The 24,944-nt window shown below is 38.1% G+C and overlaps 1 protein-coding gene across 1 annotated transcript in view; it reads right to left on the bottom strand.

The window, feature by feature from the left end:
- The window catches only part of LOC124159315 (ankyrin repeat domain-containing protein 29), a 77,784-nt gene that overhangs the window by 39,248 nt on the left and 13,592 nt on the right, over positions 1-24,944 (bottom strand). The window contains exons 2-3 of the mRNA XM_046535058.1: positions 10,858-10,968; positions 5,865-5,963 (exon numbers count right to left, since the gene is read on the bottom strand). Of these exons, the coding sequence (XP_046391014.1) occupies positions 5,865-5,963; positions 10,858-10,968 (210 nt within the window). The remainder of the gene's footprint in view (positions 1-5,864; positions 5,964-10,857; positions 10,969-24,944) is intronic.

The following is a 24,944-nucleotide window of genomic DNA, read 5'->3' as shown; positions in this document are numbered from 1 at the left end:
ACTTGGTCAATTTAATGAAGCCACTAAGCACATAATCGCTGGTTTAATTTCTCGCGAAAGGAAAAAAAATACATTCGCAGGAAAAATAACTGCTTAGGGAAGCATTAAATCTTATTAGCATATAAACTCTATCTCTCATCCAACAGACTTCCCTTAGGGAGGAAATTAATGATAGAATAAAGTAAGAGCACCTTGTACTTCTATACAATTTTAATATTTTGCGAAATATTAAAATTATGTGGAAAGTACAAAGGGCTTTCTACAAAGTTAATTCACCCACCATCAACTTTACGAGGAAACAAACACTTTTAAACAATATTTCGACATGGAGGGGAAAATATTCCTGCATTAAAATTTCACAGCGAGATGATTGTTTTTAAAAATGATGGTCTTGCGTAGTCACTCGATAACAACACGCACAATGGAGTGGACGCGACGCGGAACTAGCCAAGCTTATGACGTTTTCGCGCCTGGTTTAATTTTGAAAACATTCAAGTGGGTATTCATTTGGAAATTCCGGCGGGAGTATAGCCCTTTAACACTAACTAGCTGTAACACTAACTGTAACACTAGAGGCATTTAATAATTTAACATTACTTTTTGCTAATGCTGAAGTGAGATTCGATCTCTAATCAATAATAATGTAAGCAACTCATAGGTAGACTTCAACGGAAGTGCTCTAGAAGTAAGTGGGTGCCATGTGAACTTTCGACAAACATTATTCCTTGCATTTATGTACGAATCCAACCAAATAAAACTTAGGGAAGGATAGAATGCGGGGAATAAAATGACATGAGATATGGGAGGAAAGAAGTGGAGGCAACTTGGGGCCGGTGCGTGAGCAACAGATGGGCAGCGGTGACCGGAAGAAACAAGTGTGCCGCCGTCGGCCGATTCGAATGCGGGTCACGGGTCAGCGGCAACAAGGCACGCATGGTCCATAAGGAGGAAGTGGAGGGTGGAGCTCTCAGACCGGAGATTTTTTACGGCAAAATAATCATGCTCGCTCATGCGGGAGAGAAGGCTTCTGCGGAGAGGTGCAGAAGATGGAAGAAGACTCTGACCAGCTCATAATGGATCCAGAGTACCTACTTACAATAGGCTTTCCCACGATTACTCATATGATTGGGAGCTAATTGCGCAGCTAGAAAATGACTCTGGGAAGGTTTTTACGAAACCAAATGTTTTTTTATGTTTTGATCACAACTTCTAAAAGAACTCGTTAACAAAAAATATATTGAGTTTTTTTTCTTTCTCCTGCCCTCTATGCTTAAGGTTGATACAGTGTTTTGGAGTACAAGTCTTGAAGAATTAAAATACATATTTTTACCATAGTTTCGATATATTCATACACCTTCATCGGGGCTTTTTTTGCAACGAAAAGGCTTTTATATTGATTTTATTTATTTAATCAATATTTTACAATCAATCAGCAAAAATTTGCATTTAAATCCTTCAAGACCTATACTTCAAGATCAGTATAAAAATGCTAATCAATATAAAAAATTAATAAATGATTCTGGTATTATAATAATAATATTTATTGAGAACTTCTAATTGATAAAATTAACGTTGACTTTTGCGGTGATTAACCCCTAAAAACTCCTGACTACGCCCTCGACAGGTACAACATATGTATGGCTTCGTAAGATCTAACTAGGCTACGTGATAAGTCTGTTGATGGCTGCTAGAACACATTTTTCCTGTACATATATTAAACTGTAAAAACTGACCACCTGGATTGTTATGATTGCGTTAAATTACATTATTTTTTTCATCAATTTATTTATAAAAGATTACTTCCGGTCAAAAGATATATCTAATTTTTCTAGAGCCGAATGAATTTAGTATTCAGCGAGGTCAACGCGGCTTCCAAATAATTAGAATAATTCGAAAGTCATTTCATTGCAAAAATATAACTATAGGACTTTGATACTTTTTGTGACAATAAGAAAAAAAACTAAGAAAGCAATACATCAGATGTTACACAGCATGTTTCTCTATGGAAGCGAGGGGTGGACGTTGACAGCAGCAGAGAAGTCAAGAGTGGAAACATTCGAAAAGTGGTGCACCCGCAGAATGATGAAGATAAAATGGATTGACCGTGTAAGTAATAAGCAAGTGATTGGAATAGTGGGATAAAAGAGAAGTCTTCTAAAAACCTTAACGAGAAGAGGGAGCAACTTATTTTTTGTTGGCCACATTATGAGGTATGATGGCCTGATAAAAGCAATCGTAGAAGGACAGGTGGAACGAAACCCTTAGGACGGGCTCGCGGGGTACACTCCTGGGGCAGGGACTGTAAGCGTTAGCTTTTCTCCTCTACCACCAGAAGGGGAAGGACGGGAAGGATCAAGGAAAGGAGGCGCCGCCGCGATGAGAGCCCGACGACGGCTCCATGAGGAAGGACGGGGAAGGAAGGGAGAGGACGAGGAATCCTGCACCGTCACAAGGCGGGCAGGTCCTACCATCAGCGAAACCAAGCATACGCTATTAATATTCTACCAATTCTAGTAGATTTTCCTATGAGGAAGAAAAATCTATCGATCGAATCGGTAGATATCGTAGAAGGACAGGTGGAAGGGAACAAGGGGAAAGAACGGCCCCGAATGAGTTACATCTGACTTGTTGTAAAGGATGTAAAATAGAATGAATACGTCGCCATGAAAAGGCTAGTGGGTAGGAGAGAGGAATGGAGAACTGCGTCAAACCAATCTTAGGATTGTTGACTAATGATGATGAAGAAAAAACTCACATTAGAAGGAGCGGCAAATGGAAATACTTATCCGAGAATTAGAAGATGAAATTGAAGATGCAAAAATCTCAGGATGTAATAAACAATATGGAGTCATCAGTTGAAAAACGAGTGAATCGTAAAGTACATCGATTGATCTTCGAACGGAAATTCTGAAGATAGCTGTCTACACTCCTTGACTGCGGTTAATGGTGAGCATCGATTCATTCATTTGCTTGCTTTTGCTTCCATAAAAGAAGTTAAATCTTTTTCGGAAGATTAAATAAATGGAATAAGCTAAGCGGAGCGTGATAACAATCATAGTGCGTTTTTAGCGAGAATTTTTCTTCAATTAAACAACTAAATACCAAATACTGATACGGAGACATGAGCACGCCATCTATCGGAGCATGAAAAATCTGCCAATACCGATAAACTGTTTTTTTAATGACAATTCATCAGCTATTGACTGCTGTCGCTACTACTCATAATTAAAATGCTTCAAAGAATTATTTGCCTTCGCACATTCCACGATGGGGAAACTGTGACGAGAAAACAATGCAGCCCGGTTTTTAAATAAGTGAGAAAAAGTGATCATTGGAATGATTTAAGATCAGAGAAATTCCAACTTTCCATCGTGAAACGGGAACAACTGAGTGGTGCACTGATCACCAGGCCAGAACTGAGGAACGCACACAATTTGAAACAAGGTGAACGCTGGAGAGGCAGAGAGACAATAATGACCAGGCAGAGAGGTGTAATTAATGGGAAACTTTCTTCCGCTAATGACAGGCAGGAGGATGAAATCACGAGTAGAGAGAATTCAAAACGCTTTTTCATGCTTTCCATTCCCGACATTTCGAAACGCATTCCGCTGATTTTTACTTCATCCACATCTACGAGGTAGCGTGCGAGCCACCACTAGCAGTGGTGTCATGGTGCCGAAACTTATTGCACGCGGAAAAAATGATATCTTAAATCTATTGTTTCTGCAGTCCATTTCCCTAATCTTATCCTTGTGATCGTTTCTATTATAATAATTAGGCTCTCTCAAAATATCTTGAACATTGGACAAAAAGTATTCCTCTTGAAATTTACGCAAAGAATTTAATCTACACTTTTCCCTTCGATCGGCTAGACCTTCCCATTTTAAATTCCCAATTCATTCAGTTACACTGCTATGTTTTAAGCTTGCATATACCAGCAAAATATTGATGCGCCAACTGCATGAGTATTGAATATGTCATTGAAACTGGAGGTAAAAATAGCATATATCGGAGGAAAGTTATTCCAAGAGATAATCGGTATGGTACTTGGAGGAGGCGATCGACAGGTGACGTCACATGTGATAGGGAGGTAAGGAAGGAAGGGAGGTGAGAAACCCGGCGTCGACATTAGCCTGCTCTTCACGAAAGGCGCCAAAGCAAGAGCCACCTTTTATCAGAAATGTCATCTATTAAGTGTTTCAAATCAAATAGCAATTTATTTTATACAGGTTTGGGCAGATAATTAAGATTTTTTAAAATAATAATAAACACCTCTCATTCAATTATTCTTTCAAAATAGGAGTTCTCTAAAAATTTAAAGAGCAGGTTGACATCAGCATGGTAAAAACAGCGCTTTGATACTTGTGTAATTCTTGGTCCAAAGTAAAATAAGTTCATTTTTTAAATATAAATTGGTAATTGGAAGTTCCATTCAATACTGAATCAGACTGCACTCTGTGGAAAATATTAAAATTGAGCCCAAATGAGAGAATCCTCAATAAAAACCGAAGTAGTATCAATCAATTCGTTGAGTTTTATTAAAAGTGTTTTTGAAGGGATACTTCGGAACTATCTATTTCATTTACCTTCACATGCCTACATTTTGATTCACAGCCAGCCAAATGATTAAGTACAATTAAACCTTTTCTCCGCAAAATAAGAAATCGTTGATGAATTCTGTCCAGATAGAGGAGAGAAATTTTCTTTTCTACCCCAAATATCCATAAATATGCATGAACGACTGCACCTCCCATTAATTTACTTTAGGTTCCATTCTGATGGTCATCACCTTCCGAAACTTGTTTGAACCCAAATGAGTTCTACGAAAATTAGCATTTAAATGTTCGTATTAACCTTAGGGATCGTCCAGTGGGTTTACCGAGTATAACGCAAAGACATGGAATTTAGTTCAAGAGAGCATCATACCATCAAGACAAACTTCATCGATACTCAAGTGTTTCGTTACTTTAACATGGGATGTAAGGTGCAAATAGTATGGAAGAATGACAGATTATTACGTGTATTACAATGAATAACGCTGAAAGAATACACTTGCTCTCATCGTTGGCACAACAATACCGTCAAGGCAAATTTGTCCGGAAATTTTTGATAAAGGAAAGTATTGGCCCATTAGATACATTTCAACCAAAATCAATAAAATACCCTTTGACCTCATCTAAGTTTGCTTAAGAACGAACTATTTTGAAGTACAGTCGATTATCATTCGTTAAAAAGTTGCCATCAGAGAGTTCATAACTAATGGATGAAGTTCATAGCGGTCAACAGAGTTACAGTAAGAAATAAACGCTTTCGGTAAGTTAAATATTTACAAGTACCGGGAATTTAACAACAATACTATATATATATATATATACCGTCACGATACTATTTCTACGTTAGAGATAACGAAGTGTATCTGTAGAGTTGGACAGAACGAATAGCAATAACGTGACTTTCCACGGGCTAAATTTCGGTTCCTTTCCACGCGCTATGGCTATCTATATCTGTAGTGAACTTCGTTGGTTGTTCACTGCTTGAATTAAAAAAACTGTCTGTGCTGACTCAATGACGCCGAAATAGGGATTTTAATCTTGGAGAAAAATCATGAACTTTAATCAGAAGCCTTTTACTCAATAGTTGTGAACGAAATACGACAAGGTAAAGAAGCGCAGAACGTAGATTATGATCCCAACACAGCTATTGGCTTGCGGCTTGCCTTTGCAAGTAACAGACGTAAGTGCCATAATTAGCCTACACATATAAAACATTAGGACAGAAGCACCCCTATATTGCAATGATAAATATCGCTTTGAAGAAGACGCTACTTCCATAAGATAGCATATATAATTAAGAGCTGAACTCACCACCCTCCTGGAATCAGGATCTGCTCCCTGTTCCAACAGCTCCGAGACGCATTGCGTATGTCCGTTGGCTGCAGCCAGCATTAGTGGAGTGGTACCATCCTGTTCGCGAAAAATAAGATATTGAATTGAATGAATTTGAATAGTCTTAAAGACTACAAACACTCTGCGCCGTCAAAAGTAAAACCTGGTCCAAAATATTGGATCCAGTGTGCTGCAGGTGACCCATGACCTGTCTTTGCGACTCCATTTCACCCTGATTGCTCCTCTTCGACTCTCAAAAGTTCGCTATTTTCCAAATATTTCCATTTTTATTTGCTCCTCGTTACTCGGAGGTATTTGATTACATTTTCCGATATCACTCGAGTTACTTAACTTGCCGTTGTGGACTTTGAATAGGAATTACATTCTAGATAAAATATCTTGTCACGAAAAATAAGAATCCTGAAGATGGTGATTGAGGAAGGCTGTATCGGTGTGGAGTGGAGACTTGTAGTCCACAGTAATTATCGGTGAGTTATTAATGTTTATTACTTTCTTTACCTTCAACGTTTTTAATGCCTCTTTTCTTTTGAATAAGATAAAATGACAAAATCACGAGACTCGTGACGGTTCACCAAGTAAGGCTCTGATATTCGTTGTCCAAAACATGAACAATGGTTCAGGGGAATAAAATTGGAATGCAAATTACAAGGTGGGTAAAGAATTTCGCAGTGCCTATGAAACAATACCTGATTTATATGACAATTGCGAAATTTAATAAACCATTAGGTGGCATAGCAGCATGATTACACAACATTTACGGACTGATAATTGTAACATGGATTCAAACCACTTTGACAGACTAGTAAAATTGTTAGGATACCAAGTCACCAAATGTCACATCAAATCCTTATTTGCCTCCATTTACTCCAGTAAAGGATGATAGGTCGAGATATACCAGGTTAAAATCCAAGGAGATAGATATCATGTGTGAGTCAAGTTATATTCTCTTGAGGCTTTCATGATAAATCTTGAACAACATTGATTGAAGCTCAAATGGCGACGAACTTGTCTGCATGCGCTTATTTGAAATTTTAAATATAAAAAATGAAAATTTACTTTACGATACTCACAATTATATTTTACAACCGATAAAAATGATAATTTTATCCATTATTATTAACACAGTATTCTACCGATTAAGGTAGGTTTCCATGGATTGCTAAAGACGTGATCTGGGAACCTCCCTTTCCTTCCAGCGCTACCTTCTTCAACTCACTGTAAGGCCTACTCCCTTAAATCTATCCAAAAATCCTATTCTTTTCCTTCCCCTCCCTCGTTTCCCTGACATTCTACCCTCTAACACCATTTTCAACATCCCCTCATAAACGATTTTTAACTAACTATAATTTAATGTAAATCGTAATACTACCTACTTAATATGGTATTAATTAGCTATGTTTTAATGCTAGACCTTTTTTTCCTTCATTACTGATGGGGATTACTAAATTCCTAGTAGATGAGGAGATTATAACTATTTGTCAACTTTATATACAACGTCCATTGGAATAAAATAATTGGATACTATACTACAACGAAATCTGAGGGTACTTGAATAAAAGAACAAAATGCTGGTATAAAGGTTGACGAATACTAATATTCTAAAAACCACACCACAACAACTCATCCCTATCAGGTATTTAAATATAATATTATAACTGTTTATGTATAATAAAGCAAACACTTAATTGCATTCCATAAAGAAAGTCATGCTATCCATGGTGAATATGAACTAACAGAGGCCACATTAGACGGATAAAACTTTCCAACAGGGAAATCAGGATCCCAGTCAAGAGCTGCAGTTACCTAGTTACCGCGCCACCTATTTCTCCCATAAAAATGCTGCCTATGCCACCCGATACCCGTCTTCCAATCCAATACACAACCCAAGTACAGCCAGATGCACGAATGCGATTCGACAATCTGGGGGAGATAATAACCACCGTCGGTTTTGATACAGCGAGCAACTTCGTCCGCGTTGACATTGCGGTTTCGTCTTCTCGTGGCTTCTCAGTATTTCCCTTCCTCAGCTTCCGGCATCAATTCCACGATGGAGATGCGGAGCAAATTCAAGATGCCTGATATCTCAGGCTCTTTTTTTTTAATCTCGCTTCTCAAATAATGTCATTAAAATGTATTCAGGATTTCCCGTGACCTTGATTAGCTACGGTGCGAAAGAAAAAAGACATTAGGCCTCGGGCGGATTTTGAACTTATGGAGCAAATTTATACGAATACAACGCGGTGGTTTGCCGAGTATAGAACACATTAAGTATGATTAAACTATTTTAAAGAACCAGCGAAACATATTACAATCCTATTAAGCGCATGTCCTGCAAAACACAAAGTTCTAACGATGAAATGTTTGCATCATCATACAATAAGATACGCATGATACATACTTGGCAATACGATGGCATTCAAATAAATAAGACATGCTATAGATAAAGCATCTGTAGACCAAATGATAGTGAATTAAATTCAAAAGGGATACGAGTAGTTTTCCGTGACCAGATATTCTATCTCAAATCTGAGACCAATTTCAAACTCACCATGCCAAATAATACATTTTTTCACCCTGATGATGTCTCAGCACGTAATAAACAACTGAACATTAAAAAAAGCAACTTAAAATGGAAATAATAGCAAATATATAAATTCCGAAAATCCACAACTACCACTCTCAGTGAAATTCAAACACGGTTCCGTGATCACTTGCTTCACCATAAACTAATTTCCCGCGAAAGCTTCTTTAAGGACACTTAATACGGGGAAAATTTCTTTAATTTTAACATTTAGGATTGCCCAAGAGTCATAAATATTAGAGGATCATAAGACCCAGAAAACAAAATAGAATACAAACTCATGCAATTTAAGATGAAGGAAGTGCAACGCCAACAGAACTAAATGATGACTATAATCTCTTACGAAACCTACTGCAATTTTGTGCAATGTGTAAACGCAGCAGGGATATATATACTTCAAAGCTGACGTACGTGGAACAAAGGCAATGGTATCGACGTTTAGACAGCGTTCATTAAAATTCTACACCCCGATATACAAGGAGACTCTTTATCTATCAATTTTAATGGTTCCTCAAAACTTTAAAGAAAATAAATTATTAATAAATACTTCCCACATTTTAGCACGTCATATTTCCCAATAACAAATAACAATAAATTGGCAGATGTGTTGGAGCGGCTAGTTATTTGAAATAGATCATTTATACAATGAAATAATGACACGACAAAGCTACATAGTGAACCTTTCCAAAGGATAAAATGAGCCTCGGCCAAGACACAATATTAGTCGAAAATAACTGGCTTAAGAAAACAAATTAAATGACGTCTTCATTCTTTAAAAATTCCGAGTCCAAAAATCAACGTATATTATGAAAATGAACAGGTATACCTACCGCTAAAGGCCAATCCATGCGTAAGAATTGAATATTCTTTGTGGCTTGTGCACGGTCTCGTGCTAATAGCTTCACGTGAACTCTTCTTATTGACAAAAATAAATCAAATAATGATCCAATTGGGACGTTCTCGTATGTACACATAAACATGAATCAGGGCACTTGATGTTCGAATATGCTTCAAGTCGCAGACTTCCGTTTCCTCTGGCTACCTGACTTGAAGCTTAATAAGAGTTATCACTTCCGCTATCCTACTTCTGGCATATAATTGACCCACTTTGTCATTCTCTCAATTCTACGCCCGAAAATCATCATATATCATTTGATCATTGATTATTTCTTGCCGTGCGGCATAAATGTATTCCCATCCACATTATTTATTCCTTTCCTTTAGGCTACAATCCTGTCACGCTCGAAAGACTTATACTTTACCGTGACCTCTAGCAGGAGTAATTCTCATTTGCTTCTGCGGAGACACCAATGCCAGATAGGTCGATGGCAAGGAACCCAGCAAAGGGTAGTTTACGTGATAATGTCACGTAAAAGCCGTTAAAAACCATTGGAATGGACGTGAAAAAAACTTAAAAACTATACATTCCCTGAAAATATGAAGCTTAGTCAAATGAGCCTCGGATATCATCGCAGAGCCCTTGAGGGCGGGTGTATCACAAATACAAAAAATATATGTAAAACCGAGAATAACAAGAGGTAGAATTTTCGAATTTTAGATAGAGGAAAAATTTGACAATGTGCCTACATTATACATCCTGAAATTTTTGTGTTTACATATGATTACCAGCATTGAATTACGAAAGAAGGCCAGTCGATCGGAATTAAAAGTGTCCTCATCGGCGCCATCTTAAAACTGTCCTCCCGCAAAAAAATTCGAAAATTTAATAAAGGAAAAAGCACAAGGTTTTTAGGAAACTATAATAATATTTTCGCACATGAATTTATGTTAAATAAATTTTACAAGGGGAGGCAGAGTTGATTAAATGGAGTACTCGATTCATTTTGTTTTCAATTCAAATGAGAAACCTCAAAAACTGAAATGACATATCAACGCAGGCTTGGCTCTGCACTGAACTTCTCGGTATATAAAAAAGACACTTGCTCAGCCGAAAGCGAAATATGCCCATCAAGCGTTCGCTAAGGATCTAGATTCAGCTTTAAACATCCAGTAATCACTTGGCGTGGGGAATAAATTACTGCGAACGACAGCAAAACGATGGATTTTTCCCACATTTTCACGCGAACTACATAGAGTCTGTTTACTGATCGCAATAAACGAAACACGCTAGCATTTTTCATTGGGAGTTAAACATTGAAGACACGTGGGCTGTGAGTTACTTGGCACCGTCGCTTATGAGATTAAGCTTTTATCAACAGCCGGCATGACCTCACTTTCCTCGTAGGGGTCGCTTAGGTCAGCCGCAAAATAATGCGGCTACACAAACAGTACGGCCGAAAGAGGATCGTCCGCGGAACACCCCGGACTTCCGCCCCCTCAAATCGAACGAATCGCTCCCCACCCACTCACCTTGTCACAGCAATCCACGTGAACCTTGCCGCTGTCCAGCACTCTCGTTAGTGCACGCAGGTCGCCTCTCAGCGCCGCCAAGTGGAGCATAACATCTGATTTGGACTCCTTCTGCGGGAAGACAGAGAAAAACAAAACACGATCATGCATGGGCAACAAGCGTACATAAGAATCATTTGTAAGGAAGTATTACTCTTGCTGATGTGGGAGCGGACAAGAATGGAGAAGGTGAAGTGGACGGAGAAGAGGAGGAACGACGAAGTGCTAGACATGGTGGGTGTGAAGAGGCAGCTCTTAGATGAGATTCTCAGGAGACAGAAGATATGGATGGAGGGAGATTTTAGCGGGGAGGAGATGTTGAAAACAGTGTCAGAGGGAAGAATGTTAGGAATGAATCGCAAATATTGCTTTTTGAGCCTTTTGCTTCCCACCAAGGTAATGTGTCTTCTTGAAAAATATCTATTGCCCTTATTCGCGGCGTGAACGCATGTGGACGAGGGCAATTCGAAGGGCGGTACCCCCACCCCAAAAATAGTCTAGGACAACTCAATTCTTAATGCACTAATTAATTTAACCACACAGATAAAAAAGAAGCAGATGTAAACTTGCGTCCAGGTAAAATTTTTATCGTGAAAATTATTTCAATCATTCATATCTGTAGATATTTATTCATTGGAGGGTAGGGGGCTATGGGCACAAGACTTGTTAACCACCTACCACGTACTTAATTTATGGATCCGCCCGAGGCTCATAGCCTCTCATTGTGCCACTCGAGGTGATGGTTGATGAAATCATGAAATGAAATTCTTTACCAATCCTATTCTTTCTCGTATCTTCTTCGGTTGACCTCAGGGGATGGGGATAAAATTCACACTTGTGCAAATACATACGTTCAATATTCACGTTACCTCACAAAATTGTTAACACAAAAACCATATTGGTTCCATATGAGGTTCCATAAAAGTATTGGGGAAATACTATACTCAATTTTCATGGAAATATCATTTCAAATGGAAATAATCACCATAATCAGAGTATCAGCTGATAGAATTGTATTAGTCACATGTGGATTCCTAATGTGGATTTCTCACTTTAAAGATTGTTATGTATTTAAATATGTCAAAAATAATATGTTCGCGGAATCGCCCCAGAAACTTTTTCATATCTGGTGGGAATCAACTGCAAAAAGCGAACCATCAACCTCCAGCACGTATCTATACTTCAGGAAGAGCATAGACGATTGACTATTTAAAATGTTTTGTTCAACTATTCTAATTTACTACATAAACTATGAAAAGGTATCTTGATTAGCATAGGTACTTACTAGAACTATCAACGCAAAAATTCTCGGGCATGATCACAAATAGGGAGACTACATGGATAGAACTCCCTAAAATTGACCATCTATAAATATTGTGCGAAAGATCCACAATTGGATCTTTCGCACAAATGTGCATTGCGGGTGACTCCCGTATAAGTTATCACCGTGGCTAGTCCCGGTGTACTTTAAACCATCCATAAATATTAAGAACATGCTTTAATGTCATAACTATTAACGATGAAAGCGTGTATGGCTTAGTAGTTTAGATGAGAAGAAAGGGACAAAGTGCGCGACAAATGGGGTCATGTAGGAGATAAATTACACGCTAGACGTGCGACTACTACAGCCACTACTTTTCTAAGACGGCAGCAACATAATTCCTGGCTTCTATAACTTTCGGGGAATCGGGTTGGTATGATGGCTAGCGTGCTTTCCGGTCAGGGTTTAAGTCCCGGAGGTGGAGGAGATTTTTCATGTTATGCCCGATCTTTGCTTGAGCGCTTTGTGAGATCACTTCAAGCACAGTACTCCACACAGAGACGGCAGGACGAGGTTAGTTTCCTTCATTAGGCCTTCCTTCAAGAGCAGGCTACTGCCGACGCCAAGTTTTTATCCACCTTTCCCACCCTCCCTTTCTCACCCTTCCCTCATGGCGTAAGTAACTTCAGCTATCGGCCTTCCAAATAATAAACCATACCTCCAGTGGCAGTCGTGAAAATTTTACGGAATGTTAAGTATCACATTTTTGGAGCGATTCAAAAAGTGAAAATGCTTCAACACTTTCTCTTTCCTGCTCATTAATTACTGTCTAAATAACGGCCAATAATGCATTCGATTTCTTTCTCAAGCTATCGTGAAACATTCCAAAATCAATGATTAACAAATATAGGAAAAAAGCCAACCCTTCCTGATTTCCTTAAATAAAAATAAAACAAATTACGGTTGTCTGCAACCCACAAAATTGTATTCTCCTTCCGATAGTTTCTCCGAAATATCAGGCCTAAAATAGGAAGGAATACGCACCTAGAATGCGAAGAAATCTACGTTTAGAACTAGAACTGAAAAAATAAACACTTTACTCTTAATTATACATAATTTTTTGAACTTGTCGGCATTGCCGGAGATTTTGACAATCAAGATATCACAGAACACACACAATACTTTAGAAAAGAGATTAACAAAGAAAAAATTGGTGTAATAGTTTCGGCAATGGTTTCAACAAAACAATCTCATAAATTAGCCTATTAAAAATTTTCCCCTGACTAATCGCAAAGGAATGGACAGCAAAACCGAAGAATTAAATTAGTCGTGCGGTTATTTTTTCTCCATAATCTACCGCATTATCAATTACGGTTCATTTATTACTTTTGACAGATAAAGAACTAACAGTGAATTTGACTCCCACTCAATCGTGGTAAAAGATAGTAAACCTGCTGAAATTTGCAAAAAAAAACTGATTTCACATACTTGAGATAAGTTTATGCTTATAAATAGAAAAAACTTTGGCTTCATCAGAACCTGGTATTTTGTTACTGCAACTGGTCGGATTAAGTATCTCCTTAAGTGCAGAATTATTACTATTTATTTTTACTGCAACTACGTACCAATATAAAAAAATTAAATCCAACGACAATTTATTATACTTATGTGCACTTTTAATAGTATGGAAACATTAAATTCGATACGAGGTATTAAGAAAAACACGGCGATTTATTTTAATTCCATGCTATTAATCAATCATCTTGTGGCGCCATTACCTTAATTCAAACTTTCCTTCTCCACCTACTCCGACCATCACGCCACCATTAGATATAAATAGAATTGATTCATCACATCCCATTCACCGAGGGGCAACAGCTTTGGCTTATGAGCCGCAACCACAAGGAAAAGTTTTAAAAGCCGTCCGAATCCGCTCCACATCTCCTAAGAATAGCTTCTACCAGCCCAGGACGAGCACGAAGATTTAGGTGAGTATTAGATGGGGGAACAGAAACTGTGAAGTTATCCCGACTCCGGTAGCCCCAATCGCTAAAACTATTCATCATTTTGTAGACAGTAATAATCCAAGTAGTTGAAAAATGTGCCGACCAACAGCATAAATATGTATCGCAACTTTATGACCTAAATAAAATTAAAGCGGACCTTATGTTCCTGACGGAGGAAAATAGCTGATATAGAATAATTAACATTGAGGCCACGACCTTCCATTGATTAGAAGAATAATAACAACGAACGGCTTAACGGAGATCTATTATACTAGGTGTTTATGGATACGATAATTTAATATCAGCTAGAATGCCATTACATCAATGAAAGGTTCTTTTTTGATTGGACTAGTATATGCCCAGCCAATAAAAAACGAACGAAAATTAAAAAATAATTATATGGAAAAAAATAAAATTTCAGGATCTATTTAAAATCTAAATCGACTTCCGATATAACAACAAATGTTTTCTCTTCTGTATTAAAGTACTCGAATGTTTAGTTATTAAAAAGTGCGAGAAATGTGTCATAAAAGTTGTAATCCCCTAAGGCATTAGCCAATCACGTGTTTACAGTTATCGCCATGACGTGGTCATTTTACGTGGCCGTGGTCACATGACCAAAGGTTTCACTAAGAAGCTTTATTAAGGGCAAATGTGCAGAGAGCCTCCCTAAAAATCCTGTTTCTTAACTTCATAAGGTATCTGAAATAATGATGATTTTTCTCATTAACAAATTCAATCAATGCAAGAATAATGTAAACGCATATATTTACTCAGCGATTTTTCAAACATTTCAACTTTTAAAACAAAAATATTCACATCTACCTGAACTATAATGTTATACCCGCCGGGTAAATAATGTCCGCGAAGACCACTCCGGTCTGCAATCCTTTTTGACGAGCTGTACACCCGAAAGGCCTTTAAAATTCCTCTGACTCATTACGATAGTAAAAATTTAGTTCCTTAGCTACATCTTTCTTCTAATCTATCCAATATATAAAATTCTCGTGTCACGGTTTTTTGTTGACTAACTCCTCCGAAACGACTGGACGCATTCCTATGAAATTTGGTATGTATGGTCAGTAGGACTGAGACTATTTTTCATTCTTTTCCAGGGCCCATGAGGCCCTGGAATGGGCCCTGAGTCATTTCCATAAGAAATACGTTCGTATGTAAAGTTAATTTTTAATGACTGCAGACCTTTTCTCTTTTGCATATTTAAATTAGTGATAATGGTCACATTAAGTTGAAACATATGCCATTGGAAAGGAAAAAAATGCACATTTTTAATCTTGCAATCAAATTTCGTTTTCCACGTGATTTACGGAGAATTTAGAAAAAAAACATCCAAAAATGCTGAAATTTTAGCGTTTTTGGCTTACTGTCCCCTTGATGACCGTCAGTATTGTTTATGTCGTTTGAAATCTCTTTCTATCACCATATATTATGAATGGCATGTTCCAAGGAGATTTATTACTACCACGAATCCCCATTATTCCGACAGATGTGCCAATTAAATACAAACGGGCTCAATTTCCAATTATTTGGCATTCACAATGACAAGTCTCAAGGCCAAACGATGTCTTTTTGTGGCTTTGATGCACATCGTGTTCTTCGTACGGACAATTATTGGTGGCATGTTCACGCGCGGGTATACAATCCAGCTAGTTTATTTTGGCTAAAGATAGATTTACTAAAAACATCGTACATTTCATTGCACTAAATGGCTGATAATGTTTTTTAAAAAGTCATAATTTGTGATAAAGATGTAATTTGAAATTTATTGATTATTAGCAGGCCACCTGGTGTTGCTCGGGAAGGAGAAGTGGGAAATAGTAAGAGAAGTGGGAAATTTGGAACTGGGAATTCATGGACACATGGCAGAAATTTTAGGTAGAAGAAGAAAGCAGGTCTGATGATGGCATACATATATAACTGCAAACAATGAAAACAATTATTTCTGTACATCGCGCACGAGATGAACTTACGCATACCCCAGAAAAAAAGTTTTGCACCAAGAGTGTAAGGTAGAATAAGAAAGAATAAATATAGGTAAGAGTAGAATCCTATTAGTTATGTTTTACCAGACCGTGTCAAGGGTTATGCGTACTCGGCAGGATTAGCAACCACAGATGTTGCATGACATGACGTAACTAATGGTAATGAGATAAGGAAGCAAAGGACACATCAGACAAAACCAAAAGTAGCACTAAGTGATTTGGGAGCATGAGATTCACCAACGAACTAACTTTGGTTGACAAACAGACATTCTCCTTTACACAGGCATAATAATAAAAAGATAATAAAAGTACAATGAATTTTTTAAAAATGAATGTTTACTGTCTTTTATAGGTCAACATCGTTCACAGCATCTTCCTCTTTCAGTCATACACCACGTCCCCACACACTTACAATAAGTTAGTTATTTTTATTTGACCATCAAATAATTTACTAGAAATAATTTATATGGCAAAACAACGTTTTCCGGGTCAGATAGTTATTGATATAATATTGACTGGACTTCCGTTTAAATAAAGAAAAATAGGGCTGTGATTCCTGCATAGTATAAGTAAACAGGAATTAGTACCTATGCATGAACTATGCAGAGAATGCTTTCGCCACTGGATTCTTCAACACGGCAATTAGATTACATGTGTCAAGTGTATCTCGCCTTCTTAGTTTAAAAAAAGAATTAACGAGAGTAGAAAAACGGTATACCCGAAAATCAAATAAATTAATACAACTGAGACCTCATTTTTTACATTTACCTTACCCTGGGCTCGAGGCGGACGTGTCACAAAGGATTACAACAAAGTAATGGAATAATAGTAAAAAAAATAATACAGATTCAAATTTTCATTAAAATCCGTTAACTTTCTCAAAATGAATAACCGTTAGCGAATCAATTAGGAAAGAGAACAACCATAAGATATTATGAATCCAAAATTGAATTCAGATAGGCAAACCCATTGCTAAATAGCCGAGAAAAACAATTCCAACGGAACAGGAAACACATTAATAAGAATATTTAAATATTCAGTAAACAAGGTCCGCATTCACATCGAGTTTCTTGGCACCTAAAATTCACTTCTTTGAGTTTCAATGAGATATAGCGCGCTCGAAGCCATTAAATGTCATTTATGCACAAGGCGAGGGCAGTCCCGTAAATATTACGTAAATCGGGTGATAATCATAGTGCCTTCTTAACACACGAGGTCAACATGCTAAGACACGCGGGCTATACGACTCTCACATGAATACTTTCGTCACTTCATTTAAATGGATCGGATTGGCGAGTTTGCTCACGCTCCTCAACTAACGTTCAACGACCGTAATGAAGCGATTCATTCCTGCACGCGGAAAATATGCATGACGTCAATGGAATGTTTACGGCCGGCGTATACTTTCCTTGACACATACGATTAGAAGGCGCTTTCACGCGAAACCTAGCCAAGCAAACACTAGGTAGCGGCTCATATTTAAAGAACTGATTCATAAGTAGAGCCGAAACACACTGAGAGTCCCTTATCATCATTGATGAAATTAATGCGATGCGCCGCGGCATCACGATACACAAACATCGAAGCGCGTATCTTGCGGAATGTTTCATTACGGTCGCCCGGGAAAGGAACACCATTTTACGCGACATTTCTACGAATAATTCAATTCCGGCACATACTAGATAGTCAATAATTTCAATATTCATTTTATAAATTATTTATATGTTAATAAGTTACAATTACAATACGTACTATACAACTAAAAAATACTTTACAAGTTATTTTCGATCGGAAAATGTAACACATCTTTTAAAAACATTATTTTTTGTTATAAAAGTTCGAGAAACGTGTTTTAAAAAAGCGCAATTGTCAAGGCATTAGCCGGCCACGTATTAACAGTTATCGCCATTGCGTGGTCATTTTATTTACAAAGGTTTCCCTAAGAAACATTATTCAGGACAGATATGAAGAGAGCCGCCTAAAAAATTTGAATGGAGTGTAGAAAATCAAGTACGCGAATTTTTCGCTATATTTGAATCAGAGCCATAACATCGTGTGCTATAATGGATGAAATTGTTATATAATTAACTACGGCATGGGAACTACCAGTAGATACGAATGAAGAAATAGGCAGCATTGAATAAGAAAAAAGGAAGGCTCCAAAAAAATAATAATTGCTTCGAAATTCACCAACGTAAAGAGCCTCTTTACGATCTCCAAATAGCAACTCAAGCGGCAGTGTCGTATGTAAAGGTTAAGGTCATCACTGAGTCAAAGGAGGTCGGAGAGAGTCGGGAGGTGAGAGGGGCGTACAGTTACATATTTCCTCCATGCACTCAACCATAACAAAGTACGTCATCGTGAAGAAATACCTAGGACACCGTCAGTAATTGAATCATAAGCCGTGTTTACACGATGCATTTTCCCGTGCAAGTAAGTAGTAGGATAATGCTCGGATAGATTCACGAAATGGCTGCAAGCATGATTCACGCATGAGAACAGAGGCTATTTACTGGACATATTTCCGTGCATTTGCGTGATTCTTGGAGTTTACACGGTGTAATTTTGATGATGAATGTGTTAAAGCATCTATCGGCGCGGATAAATGTATCGTGTGAACACGCCTAATTCTATCGTGAACCTGAATAATTCTGCACTTGGTTACCACGAAATCAATTTCAACACCATATCACAACACTACTCAATAACCCACCGCGCGTGAATCTTTTTTTTTCAATTTACAATGACTTTATTGAATATCTCCGCCTTACTAAACTAACCATCTACGTCTACATCATTGCCTAATCTCTGAAAATAAATAAAGCTCCAATTTGAAAACTGTGGCTTTTCAAATCTACAATTGCCCTTAAAAGCGTTTCGAAAACATTTCAGTCAACACAACAAGTAAAATCCCATTAATAGTACGATAAAGAGCACGAAAAATCTTTGTGAATACAGCTATCAATCTGTGAATTATACAACCACTGTAACACTTCTATCACCGATCAAGAGAAAGCTATTCCAAAAGCTAACACAAATTATGAGAAAACGACTTCGTTCACAATAAAATGCCTTGAAAATGGGAACCGGCGTCAGAAATTTATAAATCAAAGGTTTGAATAGGCATCACAAAATAAATTTTTCAAAATTCTCTATGACATATTTTCGTTTTATTTTCTTCGCTCTTGCGTTATTTTCGTTCAGTTAGGCGTTTGGACGGGTCGACGCGGCATGCATAACCAATAGCGTACACTTGAGTCGTAAGCCCATAAGTCATACGCTCAGGCTCATTTCGTCCAACAAAATGGGCCTGAGCGTACGAAATTTACTCAACCAATCAAATGCGTTTATCGTCATCACGTGTCAACAACCCTAACAATAAGATTGGTTTTGACGCAACTCTCCACTCAATTCTCCTGCCAGGAAATCTTTGCTCACCTACCAATTTATTCTATTTCACATCTTAATTTATCTGTTTCGTATATTTTATTCGAGGTTTTCCTTTCCCGTACTTGGCATTCTCTTGTTCCCCTATGATTGTCTTCATTAGTCCATTATGTATCAAGATATGGCCGATTAGGTTGTTTTGTCTTCTTATCAAGGTTTTCACGAGGCTTGTCTTCTCTCCTACGCTTCTCAGCACTTCCACATTGCTCACTCAGTCGATCCATTTGATCCTCAGTCCGTACCTCACTTATGTCGAGAACCATACTCCAGCTCCAGTATACAAGTTCCGGTAAATTGTTCTTGCGAGTTCTTACTGCTATGCTTACATTTCTCATGTAAGTAGATCTTTATTTAGGTGGAATGCTCTCTACGCCTGATCTATTCTAATAATGGTTTCTGTCTTGCTTCTTCAATCGCTAGTTATTCTGCTTCCCAAATAACAGAATTTATCTACCCCCTCCATTTTTTGTGACCCAATTCTAATGGTTATTTGAATAAAATAGAGGGTAGATACGTTAAATCGTGCTTGAAACGTCACAATGGATTATTTTGCTCAAACGGATTGTTAAATATAAAGATACGCCGTTTCAACGCTTCAACGACCGAAAGAGAGCATCGGCGAATATTCAACGAAACACGCGTTGCACGCCATTGGCACGGACCCAAACGTTCGCTTTATTGCGATAGCGGTGGAGGGAGTGGCTGCGACGCGGAGCCGTTCACCGCTTTCTTTCCGCGCCCGGGGCCCGAGGATGCGAACGCGCAGGAAAAAGTTCGGCCGAGGAACGAAGGTAATTCTCCTGGGAAAACAACACTCCCCCATCCACCATCCCACGCATTCACACCCACCCCTCCCTCCCCCTCTCCCCCCCTCCCCTCCCACTTGCGGTGACATCACCTGGAGAGAAGTTGGTGCACTCGCCGACCGACCAGCCAAACGCGATCAGACAAACCATGCCGAGAGAGAGAGACAAACCCGTCTGCGAACGAGTGACTCCTCTTCCGGCCAACGAATGCTGTTCCAAGCGCAAACATGAACAGTGAGTGACTTGCAGGATGCGTAACCCCGCTATTTACATTTTTCGGATTTAATGCGGCAGAAAAATATATTTACTGGCAGGTATAACAATCTTTACAGGTGAAAAAAGCTATAAAAATCAGGTAAAGATAAACTTTAAAGAAAATTAGACGAAAACTATTGTATGAAATGTGTTTTAACAGTCACCGAGCATGCAAAGTTTAGAATGGGTGGATTAAATAGCGAAGATACACCTGTGCGTAGAAGGTTAAGGAAAATTTCCATTTGAATTCTTCCAGATTTATTAGTATATTTCGCAGTTGAAGCACTGTATTAACGTAACAGTATCATATTAATTGATAGGAGTACTGACAATGGAAATGTGATTTTATTTTCGATTAGAAATGGTGGAGGAACTTTTCTTATGAGTAACATAAGTAGTGCGTTACGCATTCCATTAGTTAGGTAAAACAATGGCGGGCCGTGAACTTTGAAAGATTAACATATTAAAACATCTCACCCAATTAAAAAAATCAATTCTTCACATTTACAATGATATATTCAGAAGCAATAGCAAAATACTCATGAGTAATGTAATTTGCATCTCATAAACAGAAGTTTCTTTCCAGCTATATGTTATTTCCTTAAAGAGTATATAAATCCGGCACCACATGAAATAAAATCATGAATATATTAGTCTTGAACAGACGATGAACTATTGCAGTGAAAGAGGGTACATATTTAACGCCAACAAGCATCTTGAAAAGATTTGGAAAAGAAAAAAGAGCAAACAAAGACAGTGGGAAATCTGAAAAGGCATCAGGTTTCCTCCTCCCTGAGATAGAGCCCTTATGGACATTAATACAGCATTCCCTATCCTGTTAAAAATTACAAGGAGTGCAAACAATTGGCCCAAACTTGCCCATCCCTGCTCATACAATATTGATGCCCCTCCGCAAGCAACGATCTCTGGGATACACACGGTAGAGTACCAGATGAGGAAGGATAAAAGCACTTCCCAGCCCCTTATAAATGGTGAATCAGGGCTCCTATTGTATGAAATAAATGAATTCAGCCACGCTCTCCTGGAGATGGTTGTACGTTTGTGATTTACTTGGAGCTCAGCACCTGTGGTGCGCACATTATTATCCACCAACGTGAAAAATAACTGTTTAAACTCGGATGGGGATGAGGATTAGTCATCATAACTTATAGAAATCTTTTGATTATTCCTAATGAACGATATTCGTAACGTTTTTCCTCAAAATTAAAAAAATAAAATACCATCCTGAATATTAACATCCTTTGCTTAATCTAGGATCCAAGCGATCAAGAAGCCTCCTCAAAAACTATCATCCAAACTAGCTTGAACGGGATATTTACTTCATGCATAATGTTTCATTGGAACTAGATATTAAAATAAATTCGGCGTAGCAAATGAAGGATTTGCTTATTTAATGCAAAAAGTAATATACTGTGACTCAGTTTCAGATTCCTATCTCTGACGAGCCGAATCAGAAAATATCTAATTTTATGAATGGATTTTTCCGAGCACAGAATTAAGCAAAAGCTATAAAATTCTCCTCATTTCAACTAGCCCCTCCCATGACACAAAGAAAGTAATTCCTTCCCTTCCCGCTCAGCCCCCTTTCGATCCAAACCTTCTGTCCCCTCTGTATCTCGTCCAGAAGTTTCCTCTCCTTTCTCAACATAATTTTACCACTTCGTTGTTTCACTTCATAACTTCATATCCGTCGACTTCACTACCTCTATTCTCCTACATATCCACATCTCCATGGCGTCTAAACTTTTAGTATCCTCCTTCCTAAGTGTTCACGTTGCCGCACCGTAAAACGCAACATTCCAAGGGGGTTATTCTGTATTTCCACATGAAAATGAACAGTTTTAGATGTGCCGGATCTTAAAATGAACCGTTCAATGAGTCATATATTGCTCGAAGCAATAAAAAAGGACAATATGGAAATGAACCGTTATCGCGGAAGTGAAGAAGCCCTTTTAAGTGACCCGCTAATCGCGTGCCGCTCAGTAGGTGGTCACTTATTGATCTTATTTCCGAATTTGAGCACGGATTCGGAAATACAGAATAGCCCCCGAAATCAATCTCTTGACTCTATTCTCTTACCAAACTATCCTCTCATCAACTCTTTCCTATCCATGAATACAATTTTCCCCCTGATGTCTTTACTACGGTAACCGTTTTCCTCCTAAAAGCTGCCCAAACAGTTGAACAGCTCCACAAGAGAATATTGACACAACTTGCGCAAGTGTGTGACCAAATACTTTTATCTTAATCGTAACATTCATAGATCGCTTTGATTTAAAAAGTTATAATACAGATTACCAAGTTTAAACTTGCTAAATATATTTCAAATCTGTGCATGACTAATAGCTCCTACCTACTACCGTTTATTATTTTTTAAGTTCACCTATGTAACGCGTAACCATTGCCATGGCCATCCAATTAGTTCTTTATCTGCAATACTACTAAATTTATACCGCACGAAAATTACATCGCCCACTGTATCAGCTTACCTTTTCTTTCGTGATTGTAACATTATTCTCTAACAATTAGTGTATCAATGGAATAATTACCTTTCCAACTAATATCCGACCATCAATTGAAACAAGGCATTAACGCGTTTGAATCCATGCAAAAAAAATTATTTACGACCAGATAATGTCGATCTATTCCTGCCCTCAGCTGACTCTTTCATCAACCTTGCTTTGTCCCAGATATTTGGAGAAAAACTAACTTCCCCCTCTTCCCTTTCACATTTTCGTGGGTTTTTTTTAATAATTAATTTTTGTAATATTATCTCTTAGCTTTTGTTTTTTTCTGTATTTTAAACTTTTTACTTATTATTCACTGCAAATTGGCAGAAAAGCTGAATGTGACCAAGTTAAAAAAATAAAAACGTCGAGTCTCTCATCTCCTGTATTTTTCTTCTTTAAAAAGGTCGGTAACTCTTGACCTAGAAGTCTATCAAGCAAGAAAGCAGTTCGAGAACTTAGCTTGAAACAACGAAGCAGGCGCGTGATTCGCCCGATCAGCTCAGGTTCACTAAAAGTTTGCCTCGGAACTCTCTGATAGAGAGGAGGGGAGAATCGGCACAAGTAAAACGATCGCGGTACACAGTAAGCGCTCAACAGGCCACGCGAGCGTTCGCTAGCCCTAGGGACGAAGCTGAAGGTCGCAGCGCTTCCCTCCGAGAACGCGAGCCGTTACAGGGGAGGGGAGAAATGGGCTTAAACAGTGTGTTTACACTCGCAGTTAAAGAGTGGGACGAGCGACTATTAATACTTCGCGTGTTTTTTGTTTTCGCCGCATCACGGGCGATAATCGGAAGGGAAGTTAATTGCGATATCCGAAACAGTTGGAGCGGTCAGCGGATGGCTATAAAGCGAATTTCCCTTCCGCGAAAAAGGAATGAGAAAAAATTAATAGTACAAGACCTGGGTGGCCTTGACCTACGAAGGATTAATCATTCACTCTCACCGGACGTGAAACTGGGTGAGGGCGGAAAAAAATGAGGAAAGGAACATGGGTGTGTTTGGGGGAGGATGGATTCAACCGACAAGAGGATGTGATGGTAAAACCTTCCATGCAAAGCAAGTCGTGAATGAGCTTAGTTATTAAAATTCTACCGGCCACAGTGAGATAAATCTTGATTTATCTCTATCACAATTATGATGATATTTCATGCTGAAGATTCTGAATAATCTAAAAGTCGATAATCGCGGAAGGCGGCTCGTACATTTTAAGAGTTATTTCATACCATACCATAAGGTTCATAAGCAATTTAGGTTTTAGCTAAACATGAGCTCATCTGCGCAACTGGTGGTATGTGGGTACGCTGACAAGAAAGAGAACCCATTCAGAATATTGCCATTGCGAAAACGCAAGTAAATAGGAAAGGCATATCAATAGCAATACGATGTGCAGCTTACTAAACTTTGATTTAAAGATGTTATAGTAAAAATTACCAAATTTAAACTTGTTACATGTGTTTAATATCTATGCATAGCTAATGGATCACATCTGCCACCGTTTAGGATTGTTGTAGATAAAACCCATGATAAAAACTAAAAATTGTGATTTCCAGACTTAAATATAAAACTCCACCAACGACAATGGTATCGACATTTCAAGGTTTTCATTCTAGGTATAGATTGTCGAAACCAAGTTCAGTAGTGGAGTTTTAAATTAAAGTCTGGAAATTACTATTTGCAGTTTTTTAATCATGGATGTATCACATTTTCACCAAGTCAAGCCTGAAACGATTTTATAGTACGTT

The sequence above is a fragment of the Ischnura elegans genome, chromosome 5 (assembly GCF_921293095.1).
Source record: "Ischnura elegans chromosome 5, ioIscEleg1.1, whole genome shotgun sequence".
Classification (NCBI taxonomy): domain Eukaryota; kingdom Metazoa; phylum Arthropoda; class Insecta; order Odonata; family Coenagrionidae; genus Ischnura; species Ischnura elegans.
Note: the sequence above shows the minus strand (reverse complement) of the source record. Positions and strands in the feature narration are given on the sequence as shown.